This window comes from Musa acuminata, chromosome BXJ1-8 (genome assembly GCF_036884655.1).
Source record: "Musa acuminata AAA Group cultivar baxijiao chromosome BXJ1-8, Cavendish_Baxijiao_AAA, whole genome shotgun sequence".
Lineage (NCBI taxonomy): Eukaryota > Viridiplantae > Streptophyta > Magnoliopsida > Zingiberales > Musaceae > Musa > Musa acuminata.
Window position 1 is genome coordinate 1747887 of NC_088334.1, and position 27448 is coordinate 1775334.

At 42.6% G+C, this 27448-nt stretch overlaps 5 protein-coding genes and 1 long non-coding RNA gene across 9 annotated transcripts; 4 read left to right on the forward strand and 2 right to left on the reverse strand.

Annotated features, from left to right (window-relative positions):
* Positions 1-1833: 1833 nt before the first annotated feature.
* LOC103994054 (ABC transporter G family member 5) lies at positions 1834-4448 on the forward strand. The gene has a single exon (XM_009414321.3). It carries the CDS (start codon positions 2015-2017, stop codon positions 4292-4294), a length of 2280 nt encoding a protein of 759 aa, XP_009412596.2. The 5' UTR covers positions 1834-2014; the 3' UTR covers positions 4295-4448.
* A 1192-nt stretch (positions 4449-5640) lies between these two features.
* Positions 5641-7351, forward strand: LOC103994383 (dof zinc finger protein DOF3.6-like). 3 transcript variants are annotated; one of them, XM_009414705.3, is made up of 2 exons: positions 5641-5848; positions 6030-7351. In XM_009414705.3, the coding sequence occupies exons 1-2, from the start codon at positions 5798-5800 to the stop codon at positions 6969-6971; spliced, it is 993 nt and encodes a 330-aa protein (XP_009412980.2). In that variant the 5' UTR covers positions 5641-5797; the 3' UTR covers positions 6972-7351. The 3 variants fall into 3 exon arrangements, with proteins under 3 accessions (XP_009412980.2, XP_018685713.2, XP_018685714.2); XM_018830168.2 differs by having other exon boundaries at positions 6042-7351; XM_018830169.2 differs by having other exon boundaries at positions 6045-7351.
* A 3620-nt stretch (positions 7352-10971) lies between these two features.
* LOC135680559 (uncharacterized) lies at positions 10972-13766 on the reverse strand. The gene is made up of 5 exons (XM_065194566.1): positions 13147-13766; positions 12639-12696; positions 12441-12558; positions 12218-12335; positions 10972-11759 (listed from the first exon to the last, which is right to left on the reverse strand). The coding sequence occupies exons 1-5, from the start codon at positions 13702-13704 to the stop codon at positions 11706-11708; spliced, it is 906 nt and encodes a 301-aa protein (XP_065050638.1). The 5' UTR covers positions 13705-13766; the 3' UTR covers positions 10972-11705.
* Positions 13767-19149: 5383 nt separating this feature from the next.
* Positions 19150-21491, forward strand: LOC135680557 (receptor-like cytoplasmic kinase 176). Of its 2 annotated transcripts, XM_065194565.1 has the most exons (6): positions 19152-19409; positions 19566-19891; positions 19969-20104; positions 20180-20322; positions 20402-20525; positions 20738-21491. In XM_065194565.1, the coding sequence occupies exons 1-6, from the start codon at positions 19346-19348 to the stop codon at positions 21196-21198; spliced, it is 1254 nt and encodes a 417-aa protein (XP_065050637.1). In that variant the 5' UTR covers positions 19152-19345; the 3' UTR covers positions 21199-21491. The 2 variants fall into 2 exon arrangements, with proteins under 2 accessions (XP_065050636.1, XP_065050637.1); XM_065194564.1 differs by having other exon boundaries at positions 19150-19409; positions 19969-20322.
* Positions 21492-22583: 1092 nt separating this feature from the next.
* Positions 22584-24480, reverse strand: LOC135588898 (probable WRKY transcription factor 49). Its single transcript, XM_065081238.1, has 3 exons — positions 24162-24480; positions 23925-24068; positions 22584-23185 (listed from the first exon to the last, which is right to left on the reverse strand). The coding sequence occupies exons 1-3, from the start codon at positions 24428-24430 to the stop codon at positions 22726-22728; spliced, it is 873 nt and encodes a 290-aa protein (XP_064937310.1). The 5' UTR covers positions 24431-24480; the 3' UTR covers positions 22584-22725.
* Positions 24481-25489: 1009 nt separating this feature from the next.
* On the forward strand, positions 25490-26893 carry LOC135588899 (uncharacterized). Its single transcript, XR_010476516.1, has 2 exons — positions 25490-26133; positions 26706-26893. It is a non-coding gene; the product is annotated as an uncharacterized LOC135588899 (long non-coding RNA).
* Positions 26894-27448: the final 555 nt, after the last annotated feature.

Sequence of the window (27448 nt, forward strand, 5' to 3'; positions counted from 1 at the left end):
GAAATAACTTTAACAGTATTCCTTTATTCTGTACACATCAATTTTATTTTATAAAAAATAAAAAAAATGCTACTTTGCACAGTATTCACTCCCTATTCTCAGTTTAGCTTAAGAAAAAAATCTGACAAAGAAAAAAAAATAATTCTATAAAAAACAGTTATTTTCTATAATTTAATGTTATGTTAGAGTTTTACAGAATCTAAAATCCATTTCTTGTAAGAGTACATGTCTTACATAATCCAAAAATCTGTTCAGCTTAAAGATTTAAATACTCTTCATTTTAAGATTTTAACTTTTGATCTTTTAGTAATGATGTTTAAATTATTACAATGTAAGATAATAGTTGCATTTGATTTATTTTAATTCTAAAGCTATACTTAATAGTAATGTTTCTATATAAGTTTTCCAAATTTTACAGTTCGGTGACTCATTTTGTTTTCTAACTTGGTTATGTTTTATCACACATTCAAACTTATCACATATCAAATTTTAGATTAACAGTAAATTTATTTTATATTTAGAACCAACTATCTATAAAATTTTATTTTATATAATTCAATAAATAATATTTGTTAATTATCATATAATTATATTTATATTATATTATATTATATTATTACCAAAAATTATTTATGAAATCTATTTGCCCTAAACGAACATTATAATAAATATTTTAAAGTGTGAAATAAAAAGTCTATTATTCAACTTGCGTTTCTACTCCAATAAATCAAGATTTGTAATAATAAAAACTTATGAATGAACGTTGACTCCCGTCAATGTTGCAGAACCACCTCCTCCTCCCATGAAGGATGGTGCTGCCATCAACACTGCCTGCTCTTCCTTCTTGCCACAGACTTCACGAACTCAGCGTCCGATTAGTGCCACTTGTGCTAGTACGTTCGCAGAGCATGCTCTCGCTGGCACACGGTTGTCGACGCAGCCCAGAACTCATGGCTCATCATAACCGAGAAGGATAAGGTTAGGGTTTCAGTTGCAGCGAGAGAGATTAGAAATAGGAGTGGATGTTCTATAGCTCAAAAGGCATGACTATTAAACCTCAAATGATGATGAAGATATGCTGTGGCATCATGTTCTATTGCTCGATATGATTATTAGACCTCACTTTTGATTCTTCCTCTTCTTACTTGACAAGTCAAAAGAAAGAATTTGGATTTAGCAGATGTAGATATGCGGTCGACTTATTCAGGGGCGTCATCACTGCTGTGTCCTTTGATCTGTTGCCGGCGGTGAAAGATCAGACTAGTGTCGAGAGCAGAAGAATTGTCACCATGGAGTTGACCACACAGGTAGGTTTAGATACGAGTTTGGTGACACAGCTATGGGGGAAGAACATGAGGCCTGCATGATTAAGGACGGAATGTGTTACGACCTTCACACACGCTGCAAATCTGCAACCTGTGATGAGCAGCACTTCCTGGAAAAGGCATCTGATCTCGGATATTATCTCCAATTTTTAGTGAGGACGAAGCAAAGAAAACTCTCTCAGTAGATCCACGTTTGGTACGTGTTGGCTCATCCAAACCTGAACTACCGGTATCCCCCACACCGTCCGCCATCCCTTCGATTACTTAGTCCCAACTTCCAAACCACTCATGACGATGATACCATCTTAATCCATTCGAACGCCTCCATGCTTCGTTTCATGCATACGATAGCATGTAGCTTAACACCCTTACCTACTTACTCTTACCTATATTTTTCTGCCACATGACCTGTATCAGCGATTCGTACCCCATGTCGCTTTCAGTTATCGTTCCTCTGCTATAAATAGAGTTATGAAGAGATGGGATCGAGTGGCACGAATGAAGGCACGCACCGCTTAGTCCGCCGCTACGAAGCAACAGTGGAACGCCTCGCTTCTCCACAGCTCTTCTTGGGTGTTGGGGTCACGCACACGATATCCCCGTGGATACCGTAACAGCGCGCTGCTATTTCGCCGTTTAGTCGCCGTCCCCGCTATCCTTATAAGAAGAGGGGATAGCCGAGCGGTGCGATGACCCGATTCGTGGAGAAGATATCCTTGTTCGACCGGCGATCATCACCGATGGCGGAGGCCGAGGACATCGCCTGCGACGGCCTGCTCGTCCACCACCACCCCCTGGCACCCGCCACCACCGACGCCCAAGCGGTCACCTTCGGTCAGCTCTTCAAGCACGTCGGCGACGCCCACAGCGGAGAGGGGGACGACGGTGATGTGGCCCCGCCGCCCCATCATGCCCTTGAACTCGACGAATTCTCCGCCGGAGCCGGCGGAGGTGACCACTTGGGCTCCCGTCCACCCACTTTCGTGCTCGCCTTCACGAATCTCTCGTACAGCGTGAAGAGGCCCAGGAAGATGTCCTTGTTCCGGAGGAACCGCCTCGCCACGGATCCTGTCGCCGCACTCCCGCCGCCGGAAGCGTTCTCGAGAACCAAGACGCTGTTGAATTCCATCTCCGGCGAGGCGAGGGAAGGTGAGATCTTCGCGGTGCTGGGGGCGAGCGGCTCCGGCAAGTCCACCCTGATCGACGCGCTCGCGAACCGCATCGTGAGGGACAGCCTGCAGGGCTCCATCACCCTCAACGGCGAGAAACTCGATGGGCGGCTGCTGAAGGTGATCTCCGCCTACGTGATGCAGGACGACCTCCTGTACCCCATGCTCACCGTGGAGGAGACCTTGATGTTCTCCGCCGAGTTCCGGCTGCCCCGCTCGCTCTCTGTTTCGAAGAAGAAGAGCCGGGTGCAAGCGCTCATCGACCAGCTCGGCCTCCGGTCCGCCGCCAAGACCATCATCGGCGACGAGATCCACCGCGGCGTATCCGGAGGCGAGCGCCGGCGGGTGTCGATCGGCATCGACATCATCCACGACCCGATCATCCTCTTCCTTGACGAGCCCACGTCGGGACTCGACTCCACCAGCGCGTTCATGGTGGTCAAAGTGTTGCAACGGATTGCTCACAGCGGGAGCATCGTGATCATGTCGGTGCACCAGCCGAGCTACCGGATCCTCTGCCTCCTGGATCGCCTGCTCTTCCTCTCCCGCGGCCAGACAGTGTACAGTGGACCGCCGGAGGGTCTTCACCGGTTCTTCTCCGACTTCGGCCACCCGATCCCGGACAACGAGAACCCCACCGAGTTCGCGCTCGACCTCATCCGGGAGCTCGAGGGCACTCCGGCCGGTGCAAGGTCCCTCGTCGAGTTCAACAAGTCGCGCCAGGACGAACAACCGGCCCTGGTCCCTGCCGCAAGGTCATCTCTCTCTCTGAACGATGCCATCGGCGCCAGCATCTCGCGCGGCAAGCTCGTGTCGGGCACGACCGAGGGGACGACGTCGGCCTCGTCGGTCCAGAAGTACGCCAATCCATTCTGGATCGAGATGGGCGTGCTCACCAAGCGATCCTTCACCAACTCGAAGCGGATGCCGGAGCTGTTCGCTATCCGCCTCGCCGCGGTGCTCCTTACCGGATTCATCCTGGCCACCATCTTCTGGCGCCTCGACAACTCGCCCAAGGGCGTTCAGGAACGGCTCGGATTCTTCGCCATAGCCATGTCCACCATGTTCTATACGTGCGCCGACGCACTCCCCATCTTCCTCCAGGAGCGCAACATCTTCATGAGGGAGACAGCCTACAACGCGTACCGCCGCTCGTCCTACGTCCTCTCGCACGCCATCGTCGGCTTCCCGCCGTTGATCCTCCTCTCCGTCGCCTTCGCCTTGACCACCTACTTCGCCGTCGGCCTGGCGGGGGGCATGCAGGGCTTCGTCTTCTTCGTGCTGATCATCCTGGCCTCGTTCTGGGCGGGCAGCGGGTTCGTGACGTTCCTTTCCGGCGTGGTGACACACGTCATGTTAGGCTACACCGTCGTCGTCGCGATCCTGGCCTACTTCCTGCTCTTCAGTGGCTTCTTCATCAACAGAGACCGCATCCACGACTACTGGATCTGGTTCCACTACCTATCCCTGGTCAAGTACCCCTACGAAGCAGTGATGCAGAACGAGTTCGACGACCGGCACAAGTGCTTCGCCAGAGGCGTTCAGATGTTCGACAACACGCCGCTGGGGGTCTTGCCGGACGCGATCAAGCTGAGGGTGCTCGAATCCATGAGCAACTCCTTAGGGGTGAACATAACCAGCCGCACATGCATCACCACCGGCACCGACATACTGAAGCAGCAGAGCATCACTCAGCTCAGCAAGTGGGACTGCCTGTGGGTGACAGTTGCATGGGGATTCCTGTTCAGGTTCCTCTTCTACATCAGCCTCCTGCTGGGGAGCCGGAACAAGAGGAGGTAAAGCGACAGAGCGAGAGCTACAGCACTGCGACTATCTCCTTTTGTATGAAGCTTCTCTTTCTTCTTCTTCTTCTTCTTTTTTGTTGTTGTGTTAATGTTGGAGATGAACTAATTGTGATCTGTAAGTTAAATATCCACATCTTCTCCCTCTTCTACTTTGTTCACGGTTGTTCCTTTAGTTCTTCGATCTCCTCGGCGCTACAGATGGTGGTGTGTTCTTCGGAGGGGTTTGATGAGTTTGTTGGATCACGGCGGATTTGTGGGCATGGACAGCTAAGATTCTGGTGATCTGCCGTGCTTTCGTGCAGGAGACATTCCTCGTTGAACTATCCCGTACGACTTCGCTGCATTATGGAATGTTTGTGGTGTTCTCGACTGGGATGATTCTGAGTACATTGAATGTGGTGTGGATTATTTATGATGATTTTGTTGGCAGTGGTTCGCCAGTCCACTGTAGTGACAGTTGAGACAGTTGGCTGGCGGCTTATCTCTCCCCGCTAGCATCAACGGCGTTCAAACCCGTCTCTCACCGACTCCAACTAATGGCACCAAACGCGCGTCTTCCTCCCATTCTTTAAGCGTGCATTGAGAACGAAGAGATTGGGAAGTCAGACACTCAACATGAGCTTCCACCTCATCTCTTTCCCTTAAATAAAGCATCATATTGACCTCACCCCCTCTAGCAATATGACTGGACATGTCATAGGGTCAAAGTCAAAATGTCCAATACCACAAGTGTGGGTTAAACCCAAGCCTACTGGGTCGCAGACCGAGCCGCATTGGGCTGTACATTGGGCTGTGCCAGCAAAGCCCACTTAGATAGAGACAAGTGCCTGTGGGCCGCGATGTGAGTCATCAAGTATCGCAGGACTTTGCTGCCCTACGTACATGCATACACGTGTGTATGCGCGTGTGGCCCAGGCGACAGGGATCGGGAGGCGCTTTCCAACGCATCCTGGCCTTCCGTTACGTTTTGTGTGGTCCTCCTCCTTCGCCACACGTGCGCGCATCAAGCGACGTGGCCTCCGTGGCCGCGAGCCATCGCGCAATCAGACGGCTCAGAAAAGGTTACGACGGACGCACGCACGCGAAAAAGAAAAGAAAAAGAAAAAACACGTGGCACCAATTGCGTTTTCCCGACCCGGAAGGGGGAGACGCGGTCGGGGCCCCACGTGTGCTGTAGATCTCGTGCTGTCCCTCATAAATTCTCGCACGGACATGACTGATAACAATAGGGCAGACCACCACTTACAGGATCTACCAGTCTCATAATTTATTCTCTCTCATCTTTGTCATGCTCGAGTCGCAGCCACCACTTACTTCCCCATTACCCTTAAAGCTTGAAAGCTAAGACCCTCTATTTTCTCTCTCTAACACTAGCAAGAAAATTAAAATATAAAGCCCACTACACGAGAACTCTTTTAACTCCATGAAGCTTTTGCCACAAAAGAAATAAATCTTGAAGGGAGAAGGAACAAAAGAGGGGGAACTATCTAGGCCAACCATGGTTTTTCCATCCGTTCCAGTGTATTTAGATCCACCTAACTGGAACCAGGTGAGTGCTCCTCCTCCTCTTCCTCTTCCCCTTCATCTCTTTTCCTCATATTTGTTCGTTTCTCCGATTCCTTCTGCTTCCAAATGGTATAAGAAACTAAAAGATTCTCACACTTGTGCGATACCAGTGACAATAATTCTTGCTTTGTCCCTCTCTTACCTTATTGTAATCACTGAAGCAGCAAGCTCATCAGCAGGTGAGCAGCAGCGGTGTGACGTGCCAGCTTCCGCCATTAATGGCAGCTCCGCAGACTGAAGGTGGGATGGTTGACTCGATCAGGCTTGGATCGATGGCGGACCGAGCTCGGCTCGCAAAGGTCCCTCAGCCGGAGCCAGGGCAGAAGTGCCCGCGCTGTGACTCCACCAACACCAAATTCTGTTACTTCAACAACTACTCCTTGTCGCAGCCCCGGCATTTCTGCAAGACATGCCGACGTTACTGGACGCGCGGCGGCGCCCTCCGCAACGTCCCCGTCGGCGGCGGCTGCCGCCGCAACAGGAGGACCAAGTCCACCGCTGGTAGCTCCTCGAAGTTCTCGACTACGGCCACTCAGACTGGAGCCTCCTCCTCCTCCTCCCCGGCCACATCATCCGGCTTAGGTGGTGCAACAACATCCCACGTCCCGTTCCCTTCGCATCTGCCATTCATGGCCTCGTTGCACCCGCTTCCGGACTTCACGTCGACTAACTTCGCGATGAGCTTCTCCAGCATCCAACCCGCAAACACAATGGAGTATCAGCTGGGAGGGAGCAGCAGCAGCAGGGGTCCCTTCGATGGCTTTGGATTAGAGACTCTCAGGCTTCAGCAGACACAGCAGTTTCCATTACCAGGAGGACTGGAACTTCCGCAGCCGCCGCCAGCGGCAGCTGGTGAAGCCAGTGGGCTTCTTGAGGGGTTCATTACAGGGCAAGCTCAAACGAGACGACCGAATTCCGGGCTCATAACTCAGCTGGCGAAGATGGAGGACAGCCAACAACTGCTTGATCTCCCAGGGCGTTACCTTAATGCTTCCCGCAACGATCAATTCTGGAGTGGCAGCAGTGGCGGAGGCAGCAGCAGCGGCGCGGGCGGATGGGCGACGGATCTCTCAGGATTCAACTCCTCATCTGGAAGTATCTTGTGATCGTATGGTTCCCATGATCACGTTCTAAGATGGAAGCTAAGTTTTTTACAATGGCTTCGAAGGGGCCTGCTTGACCGGAGAAGGAAGGATGAAGCAGTAGACTAATTACTGCAAGCCCGTATGATCTCTGATATGGTTTGTGGTGTCACGTTACTACTACACGCATCAAATCAAATGGTAGGCAGGCTTCTTCTTTCAGATTGTTAGGGTTGGTGCTTTGCCTGTGTTTTAATGGGCTGTATGTTACAACTCTATGGTCAGAGATATTTGATGGATCGGTTGGTGGCATGTCTGACTTTTAAGAAATCGTTGTGAGGGATTTATATGAACAATGTATATATCTACTTCATCATTTCTCAAAGGTTCAGGCATTCCCTAAATTTGCGATATGAGAATATTTAAGAGTCATCATTTTTCATCCTTTTGTCTCCCTTTAATGTTATTGTGTTCCCTCTGGACTGCAAAATTTTTGCAACTTAGACATGTAATGATCTCTACTGCCAAGAAAATTTTGATAGAGAACCCTCTTCTTCAACTTTTAGGTTTACATATCATGCTTTTACATGCAGCACTTCAATTCTTTTCAGCTCTTTGGTGTGATTCCATGCAGCTTAAAGCTCTCACCAAGCATTACTCATCATCTTTTGAGACATTACAAGGTAGAACAACTTTTGACCCACACTCCATGCATGCATCAGTGTAGTGTGTCTTCATGCCTTGCCATGCTTGTGCTTGTGCACAACCTTACATCTCCAACACTGATATTTAACTACAACTTCTTGTATATCAGCAAGTGATAGTTTCTAGCTTAATTGAGTTCTGATTTCCATAAAGTTGCTAGTATATAAATGCATTGATATCCTTGTAAGACTAGTCATTTTAAATAAGCTGCTATATGTTCCTAAAATGACTGCTATTACTGTCTTTAATCTAGCTTATGCGCATGTGCATTTATGGATCTATGAACGAACATCAAGATAGGAGACAAAGAGACAACCTCTTTATTTGCTCAGTTTGTAGTTGGATTTGATTGGGACTCTTCCTCGGAATCATCTCCCTCTCTCTCTATCTCTCACTCCTCCCCTCGTCTTTAATATGATTGTCCTATTATTTCTACACATGTATACATGCAAGTGGACTGTGCTATGGAACAACACAGAAGAGCCAAGATCTCACTAAAGCCCATGCATCCCACCAAAAATTCGTTGAGAAAACTTATGACCAAGGCTGGTCGTAGAAGAACACTCGCTCATGCCAAGGAGTCAGAGGAAGAGGAGAGAGCGATAGAGTAAATTTCGGGAAAAAGTGAAATGGCCAAAAGCAACCATGTCCTATTTCTTACGAAAGCTCCATGCTTTAGGGAATCTGGGTTTTCGTCTCTTTCCCAAAGACCAATGCCGTCTCTTCCCATCTCTTCTTAGCTCTTAAGAGAATAAAGTTAGTCTGAGGCTATGTACAGATAAAAAGGAAAAGAAAGAGAGAGAGAGAGAGAGACCGTTGTCAGATGGAGGTGTGACAGTAGAAGATTGAAACATGAGAAAGGAGAGAAAGAAGGCAAAGCAAAGGGCGTATGTGTACACTGTGTAAGGGGGCTCGGAAATCCATGCATACGATGGTGTATGGAACTGTTATGATGGTGTGGGGGTTGCACACACACATACCTGAGAGAGAGGTGTTCTTCTCTTTTGGGGAGCAGGCGAGGGGGCAACTTTAGCTTTATGAGTTGGCCCTCTCTTGCTTGGTGAAAGAGGATATTCCTCACTTTGCATCACATGAGCCCAATCATGCATGCTTATAACTAATATATACTCTTCTGCCATCCCATAGATACAGATTGGTAAGAAGATGCTAGGCAGATCTTCCTCTATGATTTCGCTGCGTGTACCATCTGCTGAATTGCATGTGGAAATGTTAAATAAGAAAAGGTCATGGTAAAAAGAAAGAAGAAAGTGACTCATGCCTCGAATTCAAAATTATCTATAGGAAGCAGAAGCATGGGGAGAATATATATCAATGGGGTCTCTGAAAGTTCCTATATGATCTGCCCGTCAAAGATCCATGTAACACGGATTTTAAAATCATGAGCCACATGATTGATTAAGAAAAAGGTTTTCACAAGTTATGATTTCTTTCGGAAGAGATACATCTTGAAGAAATACAAGATCACTCAGAACCTTTAGCCATACATCACGAGTGAATTGATCCAACCCGAATCCAATCAAATAATATTATGGCACACCTGCAAAAGAATATGTTTCAATCTCTAGTCTGATAAACCAGTGCCTAAAAGTCTAGTAAAGGGTTTAGCTTTCTGCTGGCAACTATATTCTGAGGGACATATGACACCTTACTTAATAGTTTCTACTGCTTTACAAGCATCCTGAACTTTCCTATTCTAGCTTCGGTAATTGTACACTAAAATCCATCAGCTCACTAGAAAATGCTTTGATTTGGGGGGATGAATCACACTCTTGGAACAAATATGAATAGTAGTAGCACGATGCAAGTCATCTGCCAGCCGGATGATATGTTCCGGTTTTGACATTAAGACAGACAATATATGATCCATATCATTAAAAAACTTGATAAATATCTGAACAAGAACAAGAATGCATCATGATATATGATGCATGTGCATAACCTCATGTATGAAACAACATCATCTTATTAAAAATGACCACAATCTATTCTATCAAAAAAATTCTGATCCATCAGATTTCAACCAATGGATGTTCAACAACTTAGTTTCCTAAGAGTGATTTGCTTCGTAAAATCATAAATTGCATCCCTGAAAAGGCATAAGATTTGACTCTTATAGATTTGTTCTACTTCCTATAACACATCAAGAAACAATGGAAAGGTTCTATTTTATATTTTAATCGACGCACATTGGCACTCTGCACCATTTAGATGTGAGTCTCCATCTATTCTGTCTGAAGTCTAAATTTATGCTCGTCTTTGACCATTCTACATGTACTGTTGCTTATCTAATGATGTATGAACAGAATAGCACTGCCAGAGGCAAAAGGAAGGCAAGGCAACTAAAAATATTTCAGAAAAATACATCTTAACTACTAAAGCATGCAGAATAAGATGGGCTACGCACCTAGCAAAGCTCTTCTGTCATTGTTGATTTGATAGTGGAATCTTGGATAGTTGGGGTTGCTTTGAAGGAGCCTTCACAGTGATGAGGACAGTGTGTGAGGGTTTTTGGAAGATGATGGGATGTCTGAGCTTTTTCCTTTTGTTTATCTGCGTGATGCTTGGTTTTATGTGCATCATCCCTCACTAAACCAAGCAGGAGCTGTTTATTTTAATGATTCTTCATTCTAAATGCATCATCTTCCACTAACCTACAGGAGGAAGGATTTTGTGAGGGCCAGGCATGGATGTTTCCAATCCATCCATGCTGGTTGTAGGAATGAAAACTTACATGTAACATGGTGCATGCTGATCTGATTAATCTGGTCTATTTTTCTAGCTATTGTCTAAATCCATATTTTCAAGCAAGAAAAGGTGGACTATGCTCCTAAATCAGACGGAGAAATTTACATCGAATCTAGTCAGGGATCAACAAGAGCTCCTTGAAGGCAATAGCACATCAGAGTCAAAAAGATAAAGTAGACAGGGAGCAGCAGATAAGCATACCCTTTATTATTGCACACTGCTGTTGATTGCCAGTTGCCTTTGTAAAGCTACATATGCTTGTAGCCGCTGTTGCTTTGTCTGTTTCCCCCAAAGCGTAAGTCTGCTCCAAAATGACTAGAATTAGCTCTTTCTACAGGGCAAGGGTCCTCTCCATTTAATGGATATTTATATTGGCAATGGGCCGCCGAGAATCAAAGTGATGCACAGCCCACCACAACTTCATGGGAACTATCACTAATGGTTGATTTACACTTGCTAATTCCTGTTAATTACATAAAAACCTACAATATATATGGCAATTGCATGATCAAGCTTAAGCGATATTTACCTTGACTGATGAATTAACTTGTGGGCGATCATGAATGGAACTCTGGAACAGTGCTTTCCACTGTTCCAACTGCTGTTATATCTTGGACAAAGAAGTCAGAAGTTCTTATCATTTCATCACATTGCTGCAGTTTCTGTATCAGGAAGCAACTGTCTGACTTAAAAAAGAAAGATGATAATGGCCAGGCAGAAGTTCTTATCATTTCATCACATTGCTGCAGTTTCGGTATCAGGAAGCAACTGTCACTGGCAATCATGAGCCTCAGGACACAGATAAAATTACATAATGAATTTTGATCTGTCATTATCCAAAAATGAACATGCTCATCATTATTTTTGCGAGAAACCATCTGAGGTAAATAAAGGAAGAGTGAGGCATGGAATAAATGAGAATTGCCCCTTCTTTTAAGAATCCAAGCAGACGGGCAAGTGATAATGGCCAGGCAGTAGTGCTCTGCACCCTTGGATCAAAAAGAAGAATATATAGCTCAATTCTTACCATTTATCATTGTCAGTTACATGTTCCTTCCAGCAACACATGAATGATTCCTGGAGATGTTTATCAGCAAGCTAGCTGACCATATCTCAGCTTTTTCCGTAAGTACTTTCCATTACAAAAGGATATCACTTCTTCTTTACAGTCGCCCTCTTCCCTCTCCAAACAAATTGATTAGCAGCTTCGTGTCATCCAGATCATTATGATTTGATAGAACTTGTAAGAATGCAATATTGAGTTACATCTTATAACGACTGTTTTACTTAGTGAAGACCATTGACAACACCTGGTCGGTACTCTCCAATTCCAAGAAGATCCTAAGCAAAATAAGCTCTTGTTAATTAGAATTGAAAATAATGGACTCAGCCACTAATCATCACATTTTTGAAGTATTTATTACTGATAAAACAGTAGCCTAGTGTTTTCTTGAACTCCCACCTTTTTATAACTACTGGAGTGACAATTTTACAGGGAGAAACAAAAAAGGAAAACAGAAATTGTTTGAGCTAAGATGTGAAAACAAGGATCAAAACTCATTCCAGATGTGAAAGCACGCAATATATGGATTCTAATTCTAAGTAAAGATACTACTGAGTTACCATTTCTTTTTCTTTTTGGTTGACTAGAAGTTTATGCAACCAGTTTATTCACATACTTATTCCACACTTTCATCAGTTGAACCTTCATACTAAGTTATCATCGCATAACTGTTAAACTAATTGTGGCAATGACAGGAATTGCCAAGCATATATACTGAAAATAGCAAGGTACTTACTTGGCAAGCTTTATTTTTAGCTCGAGTTTCAGCTGTACTAGGAATGTCATGGTTTGGTTTCAAAAACTTCTTCTCACGCCGGTCACATGAACCCCAGCCATCTGCGAACCTGCCGCATCTAGAATCAAGAACAGGGGAGAAGACATCAAGACTAAGAACAGGATTGATGAATCAAACAAAGTACAAGCCAGTAAAATAGTTAGTTTCTTGGGACAGGACATACTGCATATATGCACGAACAACAAATTCAGCACGCTGAACATTCCTGTTCTCATCAAACTCAATGGACTTGTCTCTAATTTCAAATGAGAGATTGAAGAAAAATGAAATCTTTCTCCATCCTGAAAAGAAAGATGAGATTAAAATTGTTAGAGATATGATAAGAAGCCTAGTTAAAATAACTAAAGGATATTCCGTCTACCTGACTTCTTAATAAAAGGATTCCCGTGTATCATGGTGTAGTCGGATTTTTCTAAAATCTGGAACAAAAAAATATACAGAAAGTAAGTATTCAGAAGCAATAGTTACAGTGTGAGTAACAGCCATTTCTCATAGTTAAAAAGATTAATCCTGAAATATTAGACTCGTAGCACCGACGGGGTTTTGAAAGCCTACTTTGGAAAGAAAGATTAGGCCTTCAAATTAAGGTAATTCTAGTTTGATTTTGATGCAGCATTTGTAGTTCTATGTCATTGTCATCGAGTCATCGACACTGACACATATATAAGAAAAGTGAATCGATTAATTCCTTAGTGATCAGGAACAACTTAGGTATGTAGTTGAAAACCGAGACGTACTACTATCAGCTAAAGCATACAACTACCGAAGAGATCGTTCAATCAGAAGCAAAGATGATTGCAAGAAAAATCTAGAACAAGACGTGCCATCTCGATGTAAGGAAGAGCAAGCAGAAAGAAACAAGAATTTACCGCCATTGCTGTGTTCTGGTAGTGCTTAAACGAAGACACCGAAGGGAACCGGCCACCCAAGCTGTGGCTCATGTTCTCCTTTTCCTCACTCTTCCATCCCTCAGGAGGTGGGCTCTCCACCACCGGACTCCCCGACTTCGCCACGAACCTTGCCTGATCCGGCGACCGATAAGACGGTGACGGGACTGCCACCACCGGCGGCCGCTGCGGATGCCTGACGACGACCATCCGGCGCTCGTCTACCACCGTCCCAGATTCCACGAACCTCGCCATCTTGCGGGGCCGGAGATGGTCCCAGTGCTCCTCCTGCACCACCTCCCCGTCCGCCGGAACCCTAGCCACCTCGCCTGTCACGCGCAGTTGCCTAGGGTTTCTGAACGACTTCGATCCCATCGGAGACGGGCTAAAGGCGAGGGGGTTGGGGTTCTTGAGGGGGACGAGGGGATTCCGGGATCGTGAGGCGGCAGCGGTGTCGATCACGGCCCAGAGCTCGGCGTCGTCGAGATCGGGATCGTCCATGGGGAAGTGGAGGCCGGAGGGCGGAGCCCCGGCCGACATATGCGTTGGTGGGGACAGCGGAAGAGTTGAGCGATCGCGGAGGCGGCGGGGGTTTTCGAATTTGAAACAGGAGGGCGAGGCGGTCACATTCGCTCAAACCTTGGCTTTTAGAATTGGGAAGAGATCTGATCCGACGGTCGAGATTTCTCGATCATCAGATTAAAGAACATCAGAACCGCGCATCAACTCTTATTATTCGCAAATGCCTCTCGGTAATTGTTATTTTCATAATAGGTCGTAAAACAAACCTCTTCGGAGATTACTATTTGCAATTTTTTACTATACGTAATATTTATTTGTATTTTTTTTAATGAATGCTAATATCATCTTTTTATTTTTCCTCGAATGCTAATAGCATAATGAAATCAACTGTCACCTCCAATTGTACTATATCAACTGTCGAGAATCATATCGCATGGGTATCAGCGATATTGATAACGATAACGAACAAAGATACATTACAATTAGTGATGAATAGTATTCATGACGAGGAGAGTTCACAATAAAATTAGAGATTATAGAAGAAAAAAAATCGATAATACTTAAATTGTAAATAATTTATTATTTTTAAAGAGATTATGGTTAGTAAAGATTATTAATAGTAAAAAGGAACCATGAATAATAAACTTCTCACTAATTTCATTTATACATATTTTTAATAATATAATATGAGTACTAAGTGCTAACCACTCTGCTATCGTTTCCTAATCTTCATTTAAACGAGTTATGGTGAATATCCCAAATCACCAACTAAACATGATTGACTTTGACCTCTTTAGCTCTGACTAGAAGGCACCAACGACACAAGAATCTTTGATCGTCTCGTCCTTTAATGAGACAGGATTTAGTTTTGACCTCTTGGCTTTGACCACAACAAGCCATCGAGATCTCCTCCCCATCTCCCAACCTTATCTCCACAGCGCACCGTCGACATGTTCTTTGTCATGGAGCTCACGGACGACGACGGAGTCGGCAGGAGTAACAAGCCAAGAGAGTCAAAGTGGGGGCTGTCTGCCTCGCCTAACCAAGCGCAGCAGAAGCATGGAGGAAGAGGCCGAGTTCTCTCACATCGAGACAGAGCTCTCATGCATGCAGCTGCGCCCACCAGTACTGTCTAGCTTTCATCTGTGATTTCAACGATGGCCTGTTCATGCATGATATCGACTACTACTGCACCACAGGCAAATGGGCGGATGGCAACGAACTTAATGTAGATGGAGAGTTTGGGGATCAACAGATGCTGCTCTTGAATTATTTCTGCTGCTTGTTTCGATCCTGGCTTCAACATCCGTGGTCTTTCAGGTCATTCTCGTGAGGTGGGCCTGCAAGATGATTCAATCATTCGAGGCCGAGACTGCTGCTGCAAGTGGCAGCCCTCCCTTTGACATCTCTGCTCATTCTTCTTCCTTCCCAAGGAAAAGACAATGCAGAAGAAGACACACAAAAGTAACAAAGTCTAAGCTTTTCTTTTCCCGCAGATTAAACTACATTACTTGCCAATTCCGAATAATTCTACATAAATATAATTTCATAATGTGAGAGTCACGGGATGAGATTCGTGATGTGCTAGTGGGAAAGCTTTGCCACTGCTCTTCAACAACCATTCTTTTGTTGCTATCTAACCATGTCATTAATCTATGAGGCTCATGCTTGACTTCTTGAGTTGTCTGGGGTCGTCTTCACACTGGTGCAAACAATTCCCAAGTCAGAAAGCAATGGCTTGGCTAGTATACCACCCCTTGAGCATATCGAATGGGTGCGTCATTGGTTCTTACTAATACGAGGCAGAGGGACGTTGCATATGTGATCTTATTTAATTAAATAAAATATACTATAAATATGCTTAGATTTTAATTTGGCTTATAGGTTAATAAAATTTTTTAATTATAATAAAATTTCTTATTGGGATGACTTTGATGAAAGAGTCTTCCCTAATTATTTATTCTAGATCCTTTATTATCTTTTAGAAACCGTGTAGGGACTACAGAAGAGTCTTCCCTAATTATTTATTCTAGATCCTTTGTTATCTTTTAGAAATCTTGTAGGGACTACAGAAGAAATATTATATATCTATTCTTATCTTGTATAGTAGTCTTATGAAGAATATGAATAAGAGGGAAGACGAGTCTAGTTCTATATAATTGCTTTCTTCCAATTAAACGTTAGTGCATTTGTAAATTGAGAAGAAAAGTATTCTGAATAATATTGAAAGGTATATATCTTGATCTTGATCTATTGTTATTTGATTTTGATTCAGGTATTAATTTTTTATATAATAATAATATGATTAAAAATTTTATGCTTATAATTGGTATCAGAGCCTGTTTTGAAATCAAGTACAATATATCATAAAAGCATTAGATCTGTTTTGTGTTATCATCCTTTGTTTGCGAAGGGTGATCTAATCTATTTTGTTTATCCCGTTCATCTTAATCGTATGCTTGCAAGCAACGGAGGATGTTGTCAGACCATGGTCAGAGGGCTGCCATGGGCAACTTGCGGTAACAACATTACGAAGGGTTTGTTGGTTGTTGGCCCTACCATAAGTGGAGACACTGTTGCAATTAGCATCATAGCAAAAGAGTGATAACCCTATTTAGTATGTCACATTAGAGTATAATGGCATTGTTATGTGTACCGGTGATGCTACGATCGGTGGCTATATAATACGATAAAAGGGTAGCGACCGTAAGATCGCGACAAAATAGAGGTGTTGTATAGAGATAGATTATCATGGGAGAGAGTCACGATAATTGTCGAGCCTAACCAAATGGCTACTATTGGCACTAGGGCCAAGTGTAATGTTGTTGAGCGATGAACAATATATTATAAACTATTATTGTAGTTTAGGGATATGACCTAATACTACTGGTCTCGAATGGTGATCATCGATAGTAGGCAACATTGGAATGCGCAACGATAAGATGAGTATGCGATAGAAAAAATTGTGGTGGATAATGGGTTTCAACAATGAACTTACTATGGTGAAATACCATAAGTGCCGGAAAGAGACCATATGTTTGACCCTTTTGCTAAATTCATAGAAAAGTAAGGTATTTGTGCTCCAACTATGTCACAGTAAAATAACATTATCGAATAACAAAATTGTACTATGATTATGATAAATTATTCTTTTGTACTTGAATCAATATAATATGAAATTATTAGGATAACTATACCTTGAATATGATTCATAATAATTTAGTTCCATTAATTACATTGGAGTCGATAGAAAACTAAATTTGAGATATTTATATATTTGGGTTGTCTCGTAAATTTTCAATCCACTTGAAAAAAAATTTAATTCAATAACTATTTTTGAATATTTTATTAGTTATTTAAAAAATCCAAACGATATAGATTTCATTACTTCAAATATTGTATGAGGATAATAAGCGAGATTCTTAAAAAGATAATAAAATAAAAAAGAGTAAAAAAAATCAATAGATTAATTTTGATATAAAGAAATAAATAGTTATGCTCCTTTATCCTATTCAAGATGTTATTGTTTCTCAAAATATTAAATAATTTGATGAAGATAAATAATAAAATAATATTAAACTCTCATATGACGCTAATATTACTATTGACAAACCTATAGAACATTCACAATTGATAATTTTAAAAGATATCAAAAGGAAATAAGATTGGTCATTTTTTATGATTATGCAGTATATGTAGAATAATCAAATTATAACATAGGAATTAAAGGGATTCCTTATTATTTTTAAAAGTTATGAAAAATGATATTTTTAAAAAGTAGTGTGATGTAATGAAAGAAAAATTAAAATTAATAGAATTAAATAATATATAAAAAATCATCAAATTATCTAATAATTATAAAAAAAGTCCATTGTAGTCAAAAGTTTTACTTATAGAGCATATATCGATTATAACAAAATATTTTTTTAGTTTTTAAATAGATTGATTAGGAATTATTATGATATAAGTAGCTCATTATGATACTGAGTTACGGTTGCGAAAATAAGTTTTATAAATATGAATCTAAATAAGATAATTTATATGGAACAAATTAAATGATTCATAAAAAAGGGAAAGAAAATTTCAGCTTGCAAACTTACAAAATTTATTTATGACCTTAAACAACTTTCTAAATAATGAATGATATATAAAATTTCATAATCTCATTGTTTCTTTTAGATTTAAAGAAAATGCTACTGATAAATAGAAGTAAGTTTATTATATTGGTGTGTAGATGATATCTTTGTTTGCTAGTTAGTTTGTTGCACGAGATCAATATATTTCTCATCAATAATTTTAAGATGATTAACATGAATGAGACAATTTAGCAATGATATATTTAGGGATAGATATTAAATATTGCTAGGACCTTCTAAAAGAAAGATATATTGATCAAGCCTTAAGGAGATTTAGTATGCAACTTTATTCAACTGATATACCATAAATAAAAATTTTAATCAAAGCCAATGCCCTTATAATGACTTGAAAATAATTAAATAATTTCTTTTATGGATGTATAGTTAAAAGTTTATTAAAGCTGTATTAAACCAGAAAAGAATGTTGGATAGATATTAAAGCTGCTCATAAATAAAACAAAGGATTATAGTTAGTTTGAAATTATAAGTTTTTCATATGTTAATTCTGTAAATTATCTCGATAATAATAAATTCACTATATGATTTATATTAATTGAAGGGATAATTTTTAAGAATAGTATAATATAAATTATATTATAAAAAAATAAAAATTAATTTTATCGTATGCTTTGAGGCTACTAATTAAGCTTTACGATTTTAAAATTTTATCTTAATACTTGGAGTAAAAGACTAATAATGTTATGACACATAAAAGAAAGTATGACATTAATAATATATAATTATTATGATTTATATTGATAATGAGACTTAACATAGTATTATTATATTTATTTGACTTATTAGATTATTTTATAAATTCATGATAATGTATAAAATATTTTTCAAAATTTAGAATCTAATTAGATAAAAATATTTTCAAATATTTTTTAAAAATTTATTTATTATGATTTTAATTTTTTTAATCTTATCAAGTAATGCATGGAGAATGTTAGATTATGTTGTCCAATCCATTTGATTAGATATATTATAGATCTGATTAGATTCTAATTAAGATTATCAGATAATAGAAAAAAAGTTTAATTATGATAAAAAATTTTAATATCTATTCCATTGTTTATATTGATTTTATAATATATATATATATAAAAGATGTGTTTATTTATTTTTATATAATGTTTCCTTCAAATGGTATGCATGATGTTAATATGTCGTTATTTGATTTTATTCTGATATTAAAAAAAAATTACATAATAGTAACATAATTATCATTTTTATACTTATATAATTATGGAATTATATATTTGGCAAGTACTGTCTTCTCTGCTGAACGAAGTCAACCTTCGTGATATTAAAAGGAGCCACCTTTCACACCCTCTTCTCTGTTCTCGTGTGACCCCTCTCCGATCCAGAGCTTTCATTCGGAGTTGGGCAACAAGCGAGCTGCTCGTGGTATGCTGAACCGCTTCTGAGCTCGCATTCGAGTCCTGTTGTTCTTGAAACGCTGCTTCCTGGGATGCTGATTTGAAGAGTTGAAGGGAAAGGAAGGTGGTTCCTGTTCGTCCATGGGGAATTGCTGGGTTGCAGAGGTCAAATCGGACAGTCCCTCGTACATCGTCTTCGCCTCAGGTACTAAAAGTGTCATCTTGAAGCTTTTGATGCTTTCAATAGGATTTTGGGTTCTTTGGCTTTCTAATGTTGGAAAATTGAGAGTTTTCTGTTCATTTGGTGGGCTTTGTTGACAACACATCCTATTTACTTGGAGACATTGAATTGGGATCGTAGGAAGGAACTCTAAACATGGCAGCAAGAAGGGAACTGTGTTGAGTGCTTCCAGCAGAAGGGTGTCTGCTTCCTCTGTGCCTCTGACCCCAGGGAGCGAGGGCGAGATCTTGTCATCGTCCAAGCCCAAGAGCTTCACCTTCAGTGAACTCAGAACTGCCACCAGGAACTTCCGGCCGGACAGTTTGTTGGGAGAGGGCGGCTTCGGTGCGGTCTTCAAAGGATGGATCGACGAGCACACGTTTGCAGCAGCCAAGCCCGGGACCGGATTAGTAATCGCCGTGAAGAAGCTCAACCCGGAAAGTTTCCAGGGCCACAGGGAGTGGATGGTGAGTGCTGCATCCCGAAAAGTATCGATGAGTTTTTGCGTTCCGTAGCTTAAGAGCAACTTCTTTAAATCTTGTAGACAGAGGTGAATTACCTGACTCAGCTATCTCACCCTAACCTCGTAAAGCTCATCGGGTACTGCCTGGAGGACGAACAGAGGCTTCTTGTGTATGAGTTTATGCCTCGAGGAAGCTTGGAGAATCATCTCTTCAGGAGTAAGTGGTTTGTGCCATTCTTCACTGTCACTCATCCTATTTGCTTCGATGGGTCTCAGTTTGTGGGTGATGCAGGGAGCCCATACTATCGTCCACTCTCTTGGAGTCTACGGATGAAGATTGCTCTGGGAGCCGGAAGAGGACTCGCTTTTCTGCATAGTGATAAGGCAAAGGTCATATACCGTGATTTCAAGACCTCCAATGTGCTCCTCGATTCGGTATGTAGTCGAACGCCTTCTTCTCAGTGAGATGGCCATTCATTCGATCAGAGAATCGATCTTTCTTCCGTGCATACAGAACTACAATGCAAAGCTATCAGATTTTGGACTGGCAAAAGATGGTCCCAGCGGTAGCAAAAGCCATGTCTCTACGAGGGTCATGGGGACATACGGATATGCTGCGCCCGAGTACCTTTCCACCGGTAATTCTGCTACTTCTCACTTATGGTGATCGTTGAATGCTTCTCTTCCATGACCAATAAAGATTTTGCTTCTCACCTAACTGGTCAACGCATTCAGAGAGCCTCCTCAACTAGCTAATCAAGCATGCAGCTGAACAATAACAGCAATCCAGCTTAACTATTAAGCTGTATCACGTCTATAGTCGTTGTGAATGAACTATTACTTTTGGCAGGTCATTTGACTGCTAAGAGCGATGTTTATAGCTTTGGAGTTGTTCTTGTTGAATTGTTGACCGGTCAGCGTGCCATCGACAAGAACCGGCCCTCCGAAGAACACAATCTGGTTGAGTGGGCAAAGCCATATCTCGCAAGCAAGCGAAGGGTCATCCGCATCATGGATTCCAGATTGCAAGGGCAGTACTCGGTGGCAGGAGCGCAGAGAACAGCGGGTCTCGCACTGCAGTGCCTGTCCATGCAAGCAAAGCGCAGGCCATCCATGGATCAAGTGGTGATCGCATTAGAACAGCTTCAGGATGCTACAGACATGGAGAGAACCCCTAAGACTGAACTGAAGTCAAGCGGCCACAGAGGCAGTGGCCGTGCACATAATATGCCTCGCCGGAAAATTTCGGTGGATGTCGGGAACGGAAAGGTTGCTCGTCCAAGGCCTGCAGCTTCCCATCTCAACGCTTAGGAGCATTAGCTACCAAAGGTAGATGAGATGAAAAGAGTAGAACACTAGGCAATGTGTTGCACTTAGCAAGCAATCTATCTGTGTCAATCTTCATCTTCATCTTCATCTGTTGTGTACAGATACTCTTCTTGTTGCTCATCTTTTCAGTGTCTAAATGGCTTCCTCCACTGGAGACTTTCTGTTCTCGAGGATTGGATGAGTTTAACTGTTATGCTCTCCACGATATCATTTTCTTCTTCATTTTTGTCACTACTATCATTTTGAATAATATGAGCACCAATTTTCTTGTTGTAGTGCCCATGTTTCTAATTTGGTGTCATCAGTAAACCCAACAACGAAAATGCGAAAAGAATCATTCATTAAGATTATTTATTGTGATTGTTCTATAAGATTATTAACGACGATATCAACATCATATAGGAGTTTATCAATGATATTTTATTATTCACTCTTATTAATTCTTTTAGTAACTTTAGGAATAATAATCTCAATCTATTTAGCAAATATAAAATGATAAATAAGTATCAATTTATATTTTCTTAATATCAAGATTAAATTTTAAGATTTTTACTCGTAGTAATTTATTAATTTTTAGGTTTCTTACAATTTAACTATCCTTGTATTATGATTAGAGCAATAAAATTTATTCTAATATACTAATTATAAACTATAATGAAGTCTAAATATTATTTAATAATTATTATAAAAATAAATATTTTAAACTTTTTTGATTAATTATTTATTCTATATAACTTTTAGTAGTTATGTATAAATTGCATATACTCAAGTTATTTATGGAAGCCAATCCAATGAACCAAGTTGTGCCCAAATCCAATGATCTAAGCTCACTCTTGCCTTGAGTCGAAGTAGGTTGACTCCGGGATTGTCCAACAATTCGGCCTGGCCCACTCCCAAGTGAGCCGCCTGCCTAGCACACTTATTGGATCTCACCTCGTCTCGTTGACTGCTCGTTAATTTCACTGATACCAGAGGAAAGGAAAGAATGATGGGGGGATGTTAAGTAACAATAGCAAGAGTAGAGTTTTGAGTTTGGATTGACTGGTTCGCTTCTCCCTTGGTTGCTCCCAGTGTTTGAAACGATGAAGGCTCAACGACAACAAAGAAAGGGATGGATAAGAATTTGAGTAAGTTTCAATTGCACTCACATAGATAAGTATTAGCTAAAGTTTAAATAGATAAGTATGGGAATAATGATATATATATATATATAAACAATTTTACCTCTTACAATATTATAATTTTCTAAAAAATATTTTACTTTGTATAAAATCCACTGCGGCATGAAAAATCTAAGTCCACTTTTTTGTTTTCCGGAGAACAACAATGATTTCATGTCTTGCTTTATCTATCTTGAATTGCGAACCTTCCATAAACATTAAACATATTTAGTGTTCTACCACTTCGGCCACGGATGTACAAGTTTTAGATAAGATGATTACAAACACCATTCCCCTTGTTTGAGGTTTTGTCATCTCATCTAATGCTAGTAACATGCTGCCGGTGCACTCACATTGTGGTAGAAAGAATGCCCAGATTGAAGCAAGACGAGCTATTCGTCCATGATGGGTTGGAGTGGGATGAAGGACGACGGTCGTACGATGAGGTGGTCGAGATGCATGGCTTCCTCACCACCAAGGGCACGACGTCTTCCAGCAGCCCTTCCGAGCTACGCAAAGCATCCTCTTCCAAGACCGGGCTCACTGTTCCGTCCACCGCAGGCTGCGACGGCAGCCGAGACTGGATCGTTGTGTTGTCCGGGGCTCCGACCATGGACCGACGCTTGAGCTTCTTTGATGCATGCAAGCCGGCTTTGGAGTCTTCCCGTGGTGGGGGGAGAAGGAGATGTGAGTAGGTGCAGTGGAGGTGGAGACCCTCGTATGTGACGATGAGCATCTCTGGATCTTCCATGGATCTCTCAACTTGCTTCTTGGCACCGCACCTCGGGTTGCTGCATCTGTAGTAACTCCTGTCACCAGGTCAAGCAAATTACACTGTGTTATATGCTTAATTCGCATACATCTTCATATCTAAGAGAGGTTTCATCCAAGTGGGAGCACCCGACTGCTGAAACTTATTGCCGTGTTCCATGACGAAGGTAAGAAATGTCGATGGGTACAGAAATACATATGTGCTCTGTACTTCGAAGTAGCTGGACTCCAATTCAAGCAGGTTGGTGGGTGCAGCTTATTAATGAGTTTTACCCCGAAAGGAGCGAGTGGTTTAGAGGGCAACAGAGGACTCAGTGGAGAGAACAATTGTTTTCTCGGGGTGCACCCAGCTCATACACCTTCTCCTCATTCATGGTAGGTGCCTGCACGTCTCAGTGATGTTCTGGTGTCACTTGCTCTTCTCGGTGCTGAAGCAGAAGAAAAAGGCATCGAGCTTTCTTCTTCTTGGCTGCTGTCAGATGTGATCAGCGAGAAGATGCCTTGTGTTGTTTTGCAAGCTTGAGGTCTTTAAGGTGACAAGGACATACCCGTCACCGTCTCACACAAAACTACTCATCTTCCGGTGGAAGAAAATGAAGTACGTCATGTTTTCGTTGACAGAAAAAAGGTTCTCCAACACGAAAGTATATAATTTCGCTTGGATTTGGTTGGAAGAGCCAAGCGTTAACCCCTCTTAAAGAACCATAACAAGAAAACATCTAGTGAAAGAACTAATGCAGATTGTGGGGGAAGAACTCTGGTGGCATGAGAAATGACCTTGGGTTGGGGCTGTTTTTGATGGATTTTTGCCCATATTTCCTCCATTTGTAGCCATCATCTGCAAACCCAATTCTACAGGTCTTCAATCTCAACGTATACTTGTGCTCCATCTTGCCCTGGCCCTTGTCTGGCGGACAGACTCTGCAAGAAGAGGGCTCAATAGGATCCCACCGAAGCAAAAACAATTCTGGATGCATGCCATTCTAAAAGAGAAGAAGTTCTCCGAGAACGTACGTGGATCGAGAACTGCACCGGCCGCCGGCGTCGCCATTCGGAAAGGTCGTCAAAGTCAGCGCGCTTTCGACGTCGCCGATCGTTGGGCCGGAGTAGACAGCCGCGATGAGTTTGTTGACGACTGATTCATGTCGTGCGTCACGTTTGGATTCTGCAGCCTCGGGTGAGATGAACCGGAGACTCTTCTCCTCTCGGAGCTCCCTCATGATCCGGTGATAATGATCAAGATCGTCAAACCGATTGGCCTCTGCGTCTTCAATTGCCTCCATCAGTAATGGTGTTGAAGGAAGTGGGAAAGAGTGTGAGACAAGGGGAGATGAGGACCTGTAACCTTGTATGTATCTTCCATCACGCAACGTTCAGGCTTTTACAAGTATCAGTCCACAAATTTACCATCCCCAAAAGCCAGAATTCCATTTACTGTGATGCTAAATTTTCACCTCTCAGATAGTCTTTCCATGTCTCTTCGAGTCAGATGTGATAGCTGACAAATCATACTACCTTAGGTGGACCTAAACCACCTGGCACGGCTGGCTGTTTCACAGATGCAGTGGTCAACCAATATGAATTCTCCTGTGTATATAATAGTAACATGTTCTTGAATTGCATGCCCATATGCATATCCCCAGAACACATAGTAGCTGTAATGCACAGGCACACAACTGATTGCATGTATCCATCAAACAACCAGCCACATCAAAGCAGGATGATGGGTATCGTAATCAAATGAAAGGTCACACACCTAACCAGCCTCCTACTCCCTGGCTAACTACATGCATCAGTTGCTTATTGCTACTACCTTTTCGTTTCGAAGCAAGTACTTCTTGAGAGAGAGAGAGAGAGAGAGAGAGAGAGAGAGAGAGAGAGAATGGTTGGAAGGGGAAGTGCAAGGAGCCAAGCCAAAGAGAGTCGTCGGCGACGTGGCCGTACGAAGGAGAGATCAGACCACAAGAATCCTCCTCAGTCCTTCCCCGGAGGGAAGGACGAGGAACAGAGTGAACCGGCTGCTGTCGGTTTCGTCCGGTTGCTTCACGCGCGTTTGGGGGCGTCTCTAGCCGCCCACGAGGCACCGAACTGCGTGTGTACAACTCATCTTACCACCGGCCATGCCCCGCCTCGGGCAAGACAGGGAACAGTAACGCCTTTCCCATTACACGAAGCCAGGTGGAACTGGAACGTCTCTATCTCTCCCTTACAGAGCTTGATCATATTTGGACCGTCCGTGACCAAGGGGCCCAGTCATGTTTTGCTGTGATGGGCGAGCAGTGAAAGGCAGCTGCGCGCCATCGTCCGCTGGGCATTTGGATCTTGCTCACGTGGGTCTCTGTCACTGATGTAAGATCGGGTTACGATATTCTAAGATGACGGAGGCATCGAGGATGTGGCCATCAAAGCTTCGCAAACCAAGGGAGCTCGACGCGACTCACGGACACGGACAAGAGGACGGCCGACCGGCGTGACGGACGATTCCAATGAGCCCGTCCAATCGATGGAATTGGATTGCATGCCTTCAAGTCTTTCCTTTTCTTTTGTGCTCTCCACCTACGGTGTAAGCTTGACGAAACTGTGCCTAATTATTGGAATGATCAAACCATGAAGGCCGCATTCTAATGGCATACACATCTCTGGTCAGGAGAGCAGCAGGTCAATTTCGAGCCAGAAATTTCACGTCTCCCTTCAAATGCAAGTGTAATGAGATCTAAGAAGAAGTCGGTGAAGGAGAGAAAACTCGAATCTTGGGCTTGTTTTGGCGTTCATGGATGTCAAATCCTCCCTAGTCAGAATGCTTGTCGGGAACGCAACTGATCCTGGGAACCTGAATCGCCATCATCCGCGACAATGGGGAGTCTCTTCCGTCTTCCTCGAGGGGAAGGTTCTCTTACCTTACCCGTCTCTCTCTCTCTAGTCGAGTGATCGAGGTCAGGAAGGAGTAAAAGACCTTGGTTCCCTTGGCCACCATGGATTGCGATGTGTAAGTGCTGCTGATTTTGTGGTACAACACTTTGCTTCACTCCGTTCGCTGTCTCTCTCTGTGAATACACTTCGCACATGCAATGATCGGGATCATCTCTCCCACCCTCATGAAATACTTGGTCTATAAATACCCCACCTCTTCTTCTCCTCCTAGCTCTCTGGATTCCTAGTTTTATCTCTTTATTGAGCTCTTCTTTCGTATCTGAAACGCATGCGAAGTGGGTCTTCTGTTGTCTCCCTCATCAAGCCTAGTACAAACTATATATGTCTGTGGCATTTTGCTTCACGACATTTCATGTAGATCAAACGCCAGTCACCGTTTGCTGGTGCAGCATCATGAAGATTCACAAGCTCTCTTATCAGAGAACTCCACCTCGTTCCGGGAGTACTGTGTGATGCTCAGAAGAGAGGCTTGGAACATGGGAGATATGAGAATCTTGATGATGCTGCATCGGCAGATGCTGACTCTTTTTAGATGCATCAGAACCATCAACTTTGTGCAGATTCAAGGAGAAACAAGTTTTCTTTTTCCCTCAGGTAAAATACTAATTCCTCTCATGTATAGTGCAGGGTGGCTGTGGAGAGCATGTACGTGGGTTACCATCATGCATCATGCATGGATTGCGAAGGATGCTTCCGACTATTCCCTGTCCTATCTCCATCATAATCTGTATCTCTCACATATCAGCTTAATTTTCTTGGTTCATGCATTGCAGTAAAATATCTCTCACAATCAATCATTTCTCCATGTTTCCGTACCCCAGTGTCATATACATGCATGGATTTCTTTGCATCTTAAAGTTCAAAATGGAGAGATCTGACTGACTTCACTATCTTCAGCTAATATTGTCATCTATTGTAGAGACAAATTTTATCACACGCCCTCCAGTATAGAATGGCAGCATTTGCATGTGGTTTCTTTGTGTTGATCTGTTCTTCAACAATGAGGACAGATTCCACAATTTATTGTATCAGCAGTGAAATGGGATACCGTAACATCATCATCATCATCAATTTATATAGTAATGTTTATATTGATGGATCGAATCTGATTAGAGTTGAGGCAAATGCTTGGCTGTGAACTTTTGTGTGCTGTGAACTGGTTGTAATTGCTGTCTTATCAACGTGGGGGATTAATACCAGGCATGACGTGGTAATCAAACAATGTGGCGGAGTTAATGCTTGATTTAGTGTGGACCCCAAGCATGATGCGGGTGATTAAACGGTGGGGCGAGGTTAAAACGGGTGTCCATCACACGGCTGGGCTGCGTCTGCGTGGGGCGCCCGTGATGTCCTTGTTGCTGTCGGCGTGG

Coding starts and splice junctions, on each gene's coding strand:
- LOC103994383 (XM_009414705.3), top strand. CDS start 5,798: ATGGTTTTTCCATCCGTTCCAGTGTATTTAGATCCACCTAACTGGAAC. Junction 5,849..6,029: donor ATCCACCTAACTGGAACCAG/GTGAGTGCTCCT, acceptor TCACTGAAGCAG/CAAGCTCATCAGCAGGTGAG.
- LOC135680557 (XM_065194564.1), top strand. CDS start 19,346: ATGGGGAATTGCTGGGTTGCAGAGGTCAAATCGGACAGTCCCTCGTAC. Junction 19,410..19,565: donor GTACATCGTCTTCGCCTCAG/GTACTAAAAGTG, acceptor TTGGGATCGTAG/GAAGGAACTCTAAACATGGC. Junction 20,526..20,737: donor GCCCGAGTACCTTTCCACCG/GTAATTCTGCTA, acceptor TACTTTTGGCAG/GTCATTTGACTGCTAAGAGC.
- LOC103994054 (XM_009414321.3), top strand. CDS start 2,015: ATGACCCGATTCGTGGAGAAGATATCCTTGTTCGACCGGCGATCATCA.
- LOC135680559 (XM_065194566.1), bottom strand. CDS start 13,704: ATGTCGGCCGGGGCTCCGCCCTCCGGCCTCCACTTCCCCATGGACGAT. Junction 12,336..12,440: donor GTTGTTCGTGCATATATGCA/GTATGTCCTGTC, acceptor TCTTGATTCTAG/ATGCGGCAGGTTCGCAGATG. Junction 11,760..12,217: donor CTAAAAATAAAGCTTGCCAA/GTAAGTACCTTG, acceptor TATTTTGCTTAG/GATCTTCTTGGAATTGGAGA.
- LOC135588898 (XM_065081238.1), bottom strand. CDS start 24,430: ATGGAGGCAATTGAAGACGCAGAGGCCAATCGGTTTGACGATCTTGAT. Junction 24,069..24,161: donor CGGTGCAGTTCTCGATCCAC/GTACGTTCTCGG, acceptor CTCTTCTTGCAG/AGTCTGTCCGCCAGACAAGG. Junction 23,186..23,924: donor AAAAACAGCCCCAACCCAAG/GTCATTTCTCAT, acceptor ACCTGGTGACAG/GAGTTACTACAGATGCAGCA.